Genomic DNA, 10,882 nt, shown 5'->3' on the forward strand with positions numbered 1-10,882 from the left:
ATAATAATAATAATAATATTTAAACAACCCTATCAGACCCCCATGCAGATATTTTATGATCATTTTGTACTAGAGCAATTTTATTCACAACAGCTTGTTCTCCTCATTATGCAATGTTGACTAGGTACAGATCAATTAAATCAACAAGTAAGACAGACAGATCACATGTGATGAAGTCTGGTTTAGTTTGTTTGTTTGTTTGTTTTGGCTGTACCTCATCTGGATGACCTTTGACATCAAAGTAGATGGTGAGCTGCAGTTTTATGCACTCCTCCACTGCCTCCTCCAGAGTTGGGATCTTCTCTCCAGCAAACTTGTCCCTGGTGGCGAAGTACAAAAGTGTTTCTCACATGCATATCATGCTTTTGAAACAAATGTGCTGTTTATCTGGGAAACATTACAGTTAACTTTGATCAGAGATACACTTAACTTTTCCATTCCTGGACTGTGATCAAATGCATGTGGTAATGAAGAAAGGACTTTTTTTCCTTTGGGATTATAATCCCAATCAAACATGTAAAACATTTATAGAGACTTTATGCTCCTGTGCATTGAAACATTTATGGTGTTCTTTTACTTTCTATTAAATGTCAATTTAAAAATAACCTTATGAAATGGTAGTCTTGGCTCCTGTTATTTAGTTTTTTTAGTTCATGTGGGTTTTTTCTCTTGTTATGTTGGTGATGATGATGTTGTGTTTCACTCATTGTCATCTAGTTTCAATCTTTTTGTGGCAAGGTCGCAGATGGTCTTTGCATCTCTTCCATCTGCATCCTATCGGCTTCTCTCTAAAGGATTGTTTTGCATTTTTCTTTCTTCTTCTGTTTGTTCTGGAGTGAGTTGTTTTTAGCCTGGGTTATTTGTCTCACATGTATATAACAGCACCTTGCGTCTCTCTTCTCGTCTGATTGTTTATAGCAATGTGTTTTTTTAACATCTCCTTTTAGTATTTTCTTACAAATGCCTTGAGTATTGGTGGACACAGATGATCACCATGAAACATCTCCCCATGTAACTGTAAAATGATCAGTTCAGCATCCCGACAGCTCCACCAACGCAATATATTCTGTACCAGGCAATTCCACTGCAGAAACAGAAAACCAGCCTGTCAGTGGAAAGACTGACCTTCTGCTAAAGGCAGGCTACATCAGCAAGCTGCAACCCAGTGTAAGTCACAAAGCACTGAAATATGATGTAGCAGTTACTACTCAAACACTTTAACCCAGGAAACCTGCAGGACTATCCTTTTGTCTGTTTGTGTCAAATATTGTCCAAATTAGCTTGCATTAACTCACCACCAGCAGCTTTAAACTATTTCATTTGATGAATAGACTGCATACAGCCTCTTACTCTTACAACGTACATGCAGCTGCTCATCACTGCGGATATTCATCACAATGTAACAACTGACTCCAAATGTATGTAAAGCAACACTAACACACAGTCAGTATATACATGACTTTATTGACTCATCAGTTCTTCCAAACATACGAAACAAACAACACTCCGATCTAACTCAACCATCACTACTGATTGTATACCTTCGTTGTATTCTTGTTGTTTTATTTTAAATTCCATGAATCTGTCCCAAGGTGGGTTTAAATGATGTCATTAGTCTGGGTTTTAATGCTAATAACTTCAGTTTAAACATAAAGCAATAAAAGCCCCAAAAGTAAATCTTCAATGTCTGCGTGCTTGTATGTGCATTCACAGCTACATCCTTCTTTCTTACCTGAGTCGATGTTTAGCAGCTGCGTCCAGTTTGGCCAACTCGGACATCCTGAACTGACTGAGTGGTCCCGACGCGTTGGTGGTCCGGTCCACAGTCTCATCGTGCATCAGTACTGGGACGCCGTCGGCTGAGAACTCCAGGTCCAACTCTACACCTGTTGCCCCATTCTTACTGGCCTAGAGCAGGACAGACAAAGAAGAAGGTTGGAAATATTTCAGGATGGTTAGTTTCTGGTCCGCCTGTCAAAATCTTCACTCACTGAAAATCGATCTGAACCTTAACTTCATTAGGGACACTGACTTTGACTTTATATAAAGCGACGAGAAATGCTGAGCTTAAATGTCAGCCGATATTATCTTTACTTTTATTGGTACTGGTGTATGTTGGCCTATAAATAACAATGCAATATGGGAATGCCAAAGAAATGAAAGACATCATTTAAAAGCAGTGTCTCCATTATGTAGTTGTACAGTGGAGAGCACTGACAGGTTTATTTTTTTTTAATTCAGGCTATGTGGTTAATGCTTTTCTCACAATTTTGATTGTCCAATCAGTTACATACTATATATATACACACACACACACACTACTGGGCTGCTCTGGATACTAACACAGTTCAGTAAAAGTGTGTACCACTGACAGTATATATATATTTGTATATATGTGTGTGTACATATATTTGTGTGTACCTACCTGTAGTGCTGAATGATAATGAGGTTACCAGTGGTTAAGGGACATGATATCTTGATACCCTGTTATTTTTTACATAGTCAACTCAGTGGCAGTATTGTTCACCTTTGTGAGTGATTATTATGACAAATGTCGGCCTCTGTAGGGGTGGTGTGCCCCTTGTAACCACCGGTCCATCCCAACACAACCCTCCTCTCCCCTCCTCTCACCTCTCGGATAGCTGCCAGTGTGTTCTCCGGAGCGTCGTGCCCACCGCCCCGGTGAGCGACCACTGACACCTTACCGGAGCCTGCGGCGCCCTTCTCCGGGTGCAGCACCTGCCTGGCCCGGCTGGTGGGTACCTGGGGGAACCGGAACATGACCATAAAGAGGTAGAGGGAGGCGGTGAGGGCGGTGGTCCACAGTGGGCTCCGGGTCCCTAACAGCACCGCTACGAAGACCACCGAGTACAGGACGACTTCATCTCCGAGCTGCAGCATTGTTGTCTTGTCTTTTCTGACTTGAGAGAGTCAGGAACAGAAAGTAGCACCACCTTGAAGCAGATGAGCCGCCGCCTGTCAGTTGACCGTGAGCTGTCGTTAGCAACCAGTCCCGCTTTGTTCCGTAGCTTAGTTACGGTCATATTATGTCTAACTTAACGTTATTAGTTAAATGTTAACATTAGTTACTGAAACCAACCCATATAAACACGTAGGAGCAGGAGACCCCCATAGAGACGACCTGCAGCGGGTCATTTGACAGGAGAAAGAGGAGGAACCTGTTTCTTCCTCTCTCTGGCGGATATGACAGCTCTGCCGCCAGTTAGCGTTACGTATCGTTTCCGCAAACCGAAACCAGGTTAAAGTTAAATCTACAGGTTTTAGGATGCGGTGAGATTTTTAATGAAATCTTAATTAAATAATATCCGCAGTGATAATTTACAACTGTCCCACAAGGGGGCACACGAGTACGTAACACATTAAAACACGGTTAACGGTGTTCGAGTACATCCGGGTCATAACCTAGTGTACAGTTAGCTCCCTCTGTAAGTGTGGCCTCTGGTATGTCTCTTATTTCTGAAAACAAGATTAGTGTTTCTGTGACTCCTTCTTCTATTCAGCCTGCCGCCGGTCATGGTGAGCCTCGGTATTTCTCACACTCTCGTAGTGCTTTCACTGTTTTTTCTTTCAAGAATGAAAGTTGAATTATTAGCCACACAGGCTAACTGCTAGGTGCTAGGATGAATGACAGCTCAGTCAGGGGTTGTGTATCTCTCATCTGTTTAGTCTTAACATGGCTATTGTTCATTATTTCATTTCTTAGAAGCACGTTAAAAAAATACATTCCAACTGGCTGTAAGGAGCATTTCTCCTCGACCCAACCTGAATTAAAGACAACTAAGTTACATCAAACAAAGTTCAGCTGTATCCATGATGAATTGTATTATTCATAGAGTGGCAGGATAACTGGAAAACATGCATGATGTTTTCATGCAAGCCAATCCAGTAGCCCTGCTATTTGTGTTTAATCAATCTCAAATACTGCTATCATAGGATCCTAAGAAAAACAAACATTCATATTTGAGATTGTGAAAGCAGATGCGTTTGGCCTTTTTGCTTAATTAATCTTTGATTGTTTCGGCTCTAATGCAGTGACAAATCTATCATTTTGATGTTGTTTTTCTACAGATCAGGTCAGTGCTGCTGCGAAGGCTAACCTCCCACATCCAGTCCTGTAAAAGAGGACCATGTCTACTCACAGGTCGGATACCTTATGGGCTGCAGCCTCATTCACCAGGTCACACACTCACCCAGCAGAGCTCCCATGGACCCTTCATACCTAAAATCACTGGTCTGGTCAGGTACTCGGACTTGTCAACAGAGAAATATACTACGATTTACACCCTGCCGTACATTAAGCATCTCAGAGCCGCGTCCAGGCTCAAACTGCTCCAAACTGCATTCACCATAGTCATCTTGCCCCCAGTGTTGGTCCTCTACCACCAGGGACTCGTCCCCTTCTCTCTTGTCGGCTACACAACGGGGATAGCGCTGTTTGCTGGTGTCATGCTGTACACTGCCAGTCACTTCTTCAGGAGGGTTGTGGGGATAATGTACCTGGACACGTCCCACACCACACTCAAAGTGTCCCACCTCACCTTCTGGGGCAGGCGCCACGATATCTACATTCCTGTGTCAGATGTTATGACCATAGCGGACACAGGGGACGCCGCAGATGAGATGATATTGACACTAAAGAGATACAGTAGTCCACAAACGTTCTATTACTCCACTCAGTTTGGACGTGTTGTGAACAAAGAGGGTTTTGAGAAGGTGTTTGGTCGTATTTAACACTGAGGTCCCCGTTTTACTATGTTCGAAATACAACATGCTATAATGTGAAGGATCTGTTCTTCATAAAAAATGGTTGATCAAATGTTTAAGATTATACACCGGAAGACTTTCTGTTATAATAAGTGATATATTAGCGGTTATCACTCTGATGTCTACTGTGAATAACTAGCAAATACATTTTCAGTGAAGCTTGTGATTGAAAAGTAAGGCTGCATATTTGCAGGCCTCTGCAGGACTGAGCTTTAGAGTGGAACAACATGCCAAAGGACCAGCGTTGGAAGTAATATGTACTTTTGTCTGTGACTTAATGTGTGAAGCAGAAAAAAAGTAATATAAAATTAAAGACCTCTTGGTATGAACAGGTTGTCCTAATGGTTTTCAAATGTTGCACCTTGAAACAATAATGACTAACAGGACACTCAGTCATTAGCAGAGTAGCATGAAATGATTAGCTAAGGGACATCCTTTACTAAAAAACATTTTAAGGTAAAATAATGAAGTACATTACTTATTAAAAAACAACCAACAACGACTCTTTCACACTTCAAGGACTTCTTGTCCATGTGATATGATTGAAAGCTCTTGAATAGACATTGAAGGGATCTTGTGGTGATATTGTATTTGTCAACTAATGTTTCCACAGTCGAGATTAAATGCAGAACTTAATCTTTTAGGCCAACATGGATAAGAAGTAATCAGAAAAAAAAAGGAAATTTGAATTCTACAATTCCACGACAACTGGGTAAACTCCACTTCATCTGCTGATGAAGATCATATGATGTGATCCAAAGCTCAAGAACAGCTACTAAATGGGCCTTGGGGTGAGATTATTTTCTAAAGAAAATAATTATTAAGAGAAATTACATGACATTTATTACAACAGAGCATATCGAAACTGTAGCTTCTCCTTTACGTCAACAGGTGAGTCCTATAGGTGAGCAGGTGTTTCTGACTGACTCATGGCTTTCTCAGTCTAGGAGATTGGATTAATGGCCTCTGCACTAGAAGGCCTTTGTCCACTCCAGAGCTTTAATGTTCTCAGAGCGCCCCCTGGAGTTTAAAAGGAGCCCCACAGCCAATGTCTCTACAGACCACCTCTGCAACCTGCCAGTCAAATCACTTTTACAGACTGAGGACCATAACTGGTTAGCTTTGACCTCCACTCTGCCTGAACACAGAGTAGTCCCATTCAGCCTGACAGACTCTGGACAGTGAGAAAGAGAGTTTGAGCGCCACTAAAAACAGTGCTACAGATAATAAATAGAACTTTGACTGAAAACGGTGAGCAGCATCAAACAAACCGACGGCAAAGAAAAACTAAAATAGGAAATGTCCTATTCAATTGAAAATATATATATAATATATATATGTTATTATAATAATAACAACCATATATTTTCTATTTACTGTGTCTTGATTTTAAAGTTCATGGATGATATCACTGATAGTGTTACCTGAGCAGGTAATCTCCAAGCTGGAGGAGGAAAAGTGGGGCTTCACTGGTACATTGTCTTTCAGTGCAGATCCAGACTCGACACTGAAAGTATTTATCTTCCACACAAGTCTTGATAAGTCAGTGTATTAGATGTTTGCTTACACAGCAGATCCACAGTCCAACTGTCTACACACTACAGCTGCTGTTCTCAAACAAAACATCATCCACTGGTTTCCCATCACTGTGGAGTTTCATTTCCAGCCCACCAGAGCAGCGGGTGGCTCCACCCATCAACCTGATAATATTACCAACTTCTGAACAGAGACGAGAGTAAGCAACACAAAATATACAGTCTCTTTTAATTAGAGGAGATTGAAAGTGAAATGTGACTGCTCTCTTTTTGTTTTCCTCCATTTACCTGGTGAATCATTTTCTTCTGCCTGGAGTCCCGACGAGAAAAATGACTAAGAATAAACATACATGTAAATCAGGTTATGGCAACTGTCAGCACCATGGAGGTTTGGGGCCGGTTGTACACCGGCATGTTAGACTCAGCTGGATGTTGCACCATGAAGTATGCAGTGGGACTGGGGAATTTGCTTGATGAAGTTTTCCTCTCAAGGACACATTAAGGGCATTTTTTGTGCTAAAAATCTTGGTTTAAAATTTCTTTTCTAACGTTATGTTGTTGTCTTATAGAACACCTGTAATTTTACTGGCATGTCTTTGCTCTTGTCTTTTTTAGCATATTTGGTGTTGAGGTAATCCAAAAGTAACATAAAGTAATCAACTTATCTTTATTGTGATACTTGGACTTAGTTTACTAAAATTATAAAGTAACCCTCCCAACCATTTCCACAGAGCTCCACATTTCAGTACTAATAGCAGTAAATAATACGACTTCAGACCTTGTATTAATGATGCTATATTTCAATAGGATGGCAACTATTATACTGTGTGTTTTAAAAAGCAATACTGGTGTGTTTTTGTTACACACGTGTGTCCGTGTCGTACTTAGTAGTCTTTTACTCCCATATGACTGTCTGACTCAGGATCGACAGTAAACAAAAAAATGGACCACCATGGTCAAACTACAATTGCATTATCACAAACGGGGTTTTGCTGCTATTAGCAGTGTCAGAGGCATAAAAATGTACATTCCACAGAGTGGAAAAAATAAGGGAAGACGAGAATAAATAAATACTGTACCTGAGGAATTAAAACGCAAAATGTCAATATAGTGTTTGGCACCAAATATTATTTTAACAAAGGTTTTGTTTCTGGTTTATTGTTTGGTACTTTCAGACAGGACGACTCAAAGTGAAGAGGATTAAGTATGGCAGGATGCAACAGTGTCCTCTGCTCTTTGCTCAAAGTTGACTGGACGGACAAGCTCACACGAGGTACCAGGCAGTGAAACCAGCGAGGAAGGCCACCCAGATGGCCAGAGCCACTTGACAGGGTGGGTGTCTGAGTAGCATCATGGCTAACTGGCATACGTAGGTGGGATTTCCACTGGCAGCTGTAGAAAAGACGGAAGTGGATGAGGTGAGGGATAGACACCAGACAAAGAAAGAACGACTGTCATTACAAACACATTCTTTGATGGCTTTTAAGCTCTTTGGTGTAGCTATGGAGCTACGGTTCACTTTAATACTGCACATGCTTCACTACAGGTCCATAATTCAAGCTGCCTAACTATCTCTCTCTACATTTTCTGGAGAATCTGTCATTTTGGGCAGAAACGCTTGATGTTCACACATTGAGAGTAAAAACATCTCAGTTAAAGAGCCGTTTTGCAAAGCATAAAATATACTGGAATACAAGTTTCATGTTATTTAAATATACTGTAGAGGATACAGTCTATAAAAGTGATATTTGTTTAGAAAACAATGTTTTCATAATTTTTCTAGTATACACAACTTTTAGGAATTTGTTCTTATTTCAGACCAAAACCCTTCAAATGATGTCTTACCCATTTTTGCTGCATAGTAGGGACACTTGTTGATATCACCTCCCTCCATGATAACTGCATGACTGTGTCCAAAACCTGCATCTTGGACCTCATCTTTGATGGTCTCCCCAATCTCTTCAAGCTCTGAGAACACCTGTTTTCAGAATAGAATAAAAAAATAAATAGTTTGTTATACCATTCTCTTTTAGCCCCCAAACATGGCCTTCTTGTCAACTTTTTTCCTGCATTGTGTTTCTCTATCGTGATGATTTTGTGAACATCTGTCGTCAGGACTCTCCCAGTCTGTCATTCCTGCTCCCTTACCATCATGTTAAAGCCAAAGGCCCGGTTGGACTCCACCACAATCCTCTCTTTGGTCTCATTGTCCAGCTCCAGCTCGTTTATCCTGCTTCGGTAAAGCTGCTTGAAGCCCTTATGACTGTATATACCTTCAAACTGGTAGAAGTTGAGACCCTCGCCAGTCGAGGGGAGCTTCAGTGCCCTCTGGGCCACTTTCTTAAGGATCTGTCCGCCTGAGAGGTCACCCATGTAGCGGGTGTAGGAGTGGGCCACCAGCAGCACCGGGTCAGTCTGTCCCACCTCGTGGATACGGTCCACGTAAGGCTTGGTGCCAGCAGTGACGCTGATCTGTGAGAGAGAGCATGCTATGAAAGTGGGGGTTTGCAGTAGTTTATGTCTGAATTTCAGGCTCCATGTGATTTCTGGTCCAGTAAAGTGCAGCTATGTCTGAGGCTCCACCTTGTAACCTTTATGTCCTGTCATGCAGCCCCTGTGTGCATTCTGCTGACCTGGTTCTCCCAGTCCTCTCCATAGAAGTACTCGAGGTCCCGGGCCAGGGCCTCGCGCCGGTGCAGCTCTGTGGGGAAATAGACTGGAGCGATGTGAGGATGGTCTCTGTTCTTCTCAATCTCCTCCTCCATGGCCGAGTAGACAAAGTAGAGGGCTGCTGTTCCCCTCTGGCAACAGAAGAGAGAGAGACAAAGAAAGAAAAAGTGTGACGGACACATTTCTGGCTTTTGAATCAAATTAGTGATTGGTGGCTTGAATGTTTAAATTGTTTTAAAAGTGGCATTTTGCACATTTCCTTGGCTGAAAGGTCAGAGGTGGAGAGAGAGCATAGGTCCACAACAACAACAACAACAACAATTGATTAACTTACTGCAGATATTATGTTTGTTAATACTGTTATATTTTACTGTTACCGGCCTGGTACCTGCTGTTAGTTTGTTACTCTGACAACAAGCATTTTTGCCAACATCATTATAAGTCTTATTATGTGACACAATAATGCAACACACTGTGGATGACAACCTTAAACAGCTCCTTTTTGATGCGGCCTCTGAGGAAATCTTTAACAAACTGGCAGTTCTCTGCTCTGTCGTGGGACTCCTTGGTCCCCTCGGCTAACATCTCGGACAGGTCGGTTGGGCTTGGAGGGAGGGAAGAGGAGACTTTAACACTTGTGCCATTTGACTGTTGTTTATATAATTCCCACCATGTGCCAGTGCCAGATCTCCCTACCTAAGAACTTCGTCATCATCATCCACAACAATCCTTGCCCCTCCATTTGTCACACCATTGGATTTGGGCTGTGATGTCTCCCTGGCTTCCATCTTGCTGGTTGTCTCACAACGTTTCTACCTTAAAAAAGCAGGAGAGAGACAGATGCATTCATCAAACGTAATACATGACTCTGCAGAGAGATTCTAGTATATTTATGCAACAGTAATGTGTGTCACTACAACTGCAGGAGCTAAAATTAAAACACCAGGATTAGATTCTCAAGATACATGCTTTTATTATTTGAAGTAAAAGATAAATGCTGAAGACAACTCACTTCTAGTTCACAGCACACATCAATATTGTGTAAATTACCTCGTAGAAACCGGTCCATTTATAAATATAGGTTTTTTTTAAACGTCCCTAAGCACTTGTAACTTTAGGACTTTTATTATCAGTTGGCTTGTGAGCTATGTTTAATGACTAACATTACTGTATTGTTGCTCTAAAGTAACATTGGTTAATATTACGACATTAAATTCTAATAGTTTTTGAAGTACTTTTGTTATAATATTGCATTGTAAACAAGCACACAGATGACATTCACGTGGGGACAGTTACAAAACTGACACCGCACGTCTTCGGTATTATTCAAGTAGTCTCAAATACACTTCTGTACAGGTTTCTAGACACCATACAACTTTAATAACTCGCTCTCTGTCTGTGCAAACGCAAACCCATACTTTGTACCGTGACTGTATACTCGGAAAATGAGAATGAAAAGCTTGTTTAACGTTACCTTGTTAAAACGGTGCTTTCACAGCCCGACGCAGAATGGACAGGGGGCGCGGTTCCTATGACTACAAGCCAATCAGGGTTCTTCCTGCAGACAAACTGCATGCTGATTGGTTACAGCCACAGATTTCAGGCCAATCATATTTCTTATCGCAGAAAAGAGACGACCTCATCTGAATCATGCTCGGGGGTGTTGATTATACATTTAATTGAAATTGAGTTGTGGGAAATGAAGTTTGCGCCATTTAAGTACAAATTAAACGGTCTATATATAAACAGATATTTTAAAGCTGGCGAAGGTTTAAAATAAAATAATAATAAATAATAAAAATAAAAACACTTTTGTGCAAAATATGGCCAATGGGTTTTGGCATTTAGACTGGTAAGTATCCTTACTAATGCATCCTGGTTCTTATTCAACT

The 10,882-nt window shown here is 41.2% G+C and overlaps 3 protein-coding genes across 3 annotated transcripts in view; 1 reads left to right on the top strand and 2 right to left on the bottom strand.

The window, feature by feature from the left end:
* gde1 (glycerophosphodiester phosphodiesterase 1) overlaps positions 1–3,177 on the bottom strand; it is a 6,494-nt gene extending 3,317 nt beyond the window's left edge. Inside the window, exons 1-3 of the mRNA XM_035660253.1 lie at positions 2,632–3,177; positions 1,733–1,908; positions 215–320 (exon numbers count right to left, since the gene is read on the bottom strand). Of these exons, the coding sequence (XP_035516146.1) occupies positions 215–320; positions 1,733–1,908; positions 2,632–2,901 (552 nt within the window). The 5' untranslated portion in view covers positions 2,902–3,177. The remainder of the gene's footprint in view (positions 1–214; positions 321–1,732; positions 1,909–2,631) is intronic.
* Positions 3,178–3,336: 159 nt separating this feature from the next.
* tmem186 (transmembrane protein 186) lies at positions 3,337–5,112 on the top strand. The gene is made up of 2 exons (XM_035660254.1): positions 3,337–3,537; positions 4,090–5,112. The coding sequence occupies exons 1-2, from the start codon at positions 3,535–3,537 to the stop codon at positions 4,750–4,752; spliced, it is 666 nt and encodes a 221-aa protein (XP_035516147.1). The 5' UTR covers positions 3,337–3,534; the 3' UTR covers positions 4,753–5,112.
* Positions 5,113–7,428: 2,316 nt separating this feature from the next.
* hmox2a (heme oxygenase 2a) lies at positions 7,429–10,525 on the bottom strand. The gene is made up of 7 exons (XM_035659435.1): positions 10,465–10,525; positions 9,687–9,806; positions 9,477–9,594; positions 8,954–9,121; positions 8,469–8,792; positions 8,166–8,298; positions 7,429–7,712 (listed from the first exon to the last, which is right to left on the bottom strand). Exons 2-7 carry the CDS (start codon positions 9,776–9,778, stop codon positions 7,585–7,587), a joined length of 963 nt encoding a protein of 320 aa, XP_035515328.1. The 5' UTR covers positions 9,779–9,806; positions 10,465–10,525; the 3' UTR covers positions 7,429–7,584.
* Positions 10,526–10,882: the final 357 nt, after the last annotated feature.

Source organism: Morone saxatilis, unplaced genomic scaffold (genome assembly GCF_004916995.1).
Source record: "Morone saxatilis isolate NCDOM2014 unplaced genomic scaffold, NCSU_SB_2.0 Contig17, whole genome shotgun sequence".
NCBI classification, from domain to species: Eukaryota; Metazoa; Chordata; class Actinopteri; family Moronidae; genus Morone; species Morone saxatilis.

Excerpts from the sequence above, each read along its gene's own strand:
- hmox2a (XM_035659435.1), bottom strand. The coding sequence starts at position 9,778 with ATGGAAGCCAGGGAGACATCACAGCCCAAATCCAATGGTGTGACAAAT. Across the intron at positions 8,299-8,468 it reads CCTTTGGCTTTAACATGATG|GTGTTCTCAGAGCTTGAAGA; the intron begins GTAAGGGAGCAG and ends TTCTGAAAACAG. Across the intron at positions 7,713-8,165 it reads CTACTATGCAGCAAAAATGG|CTGCCAGTGGAAATCCCACC; the intron begins GTAAGACATCAT and ends TCTTTTCTACAG.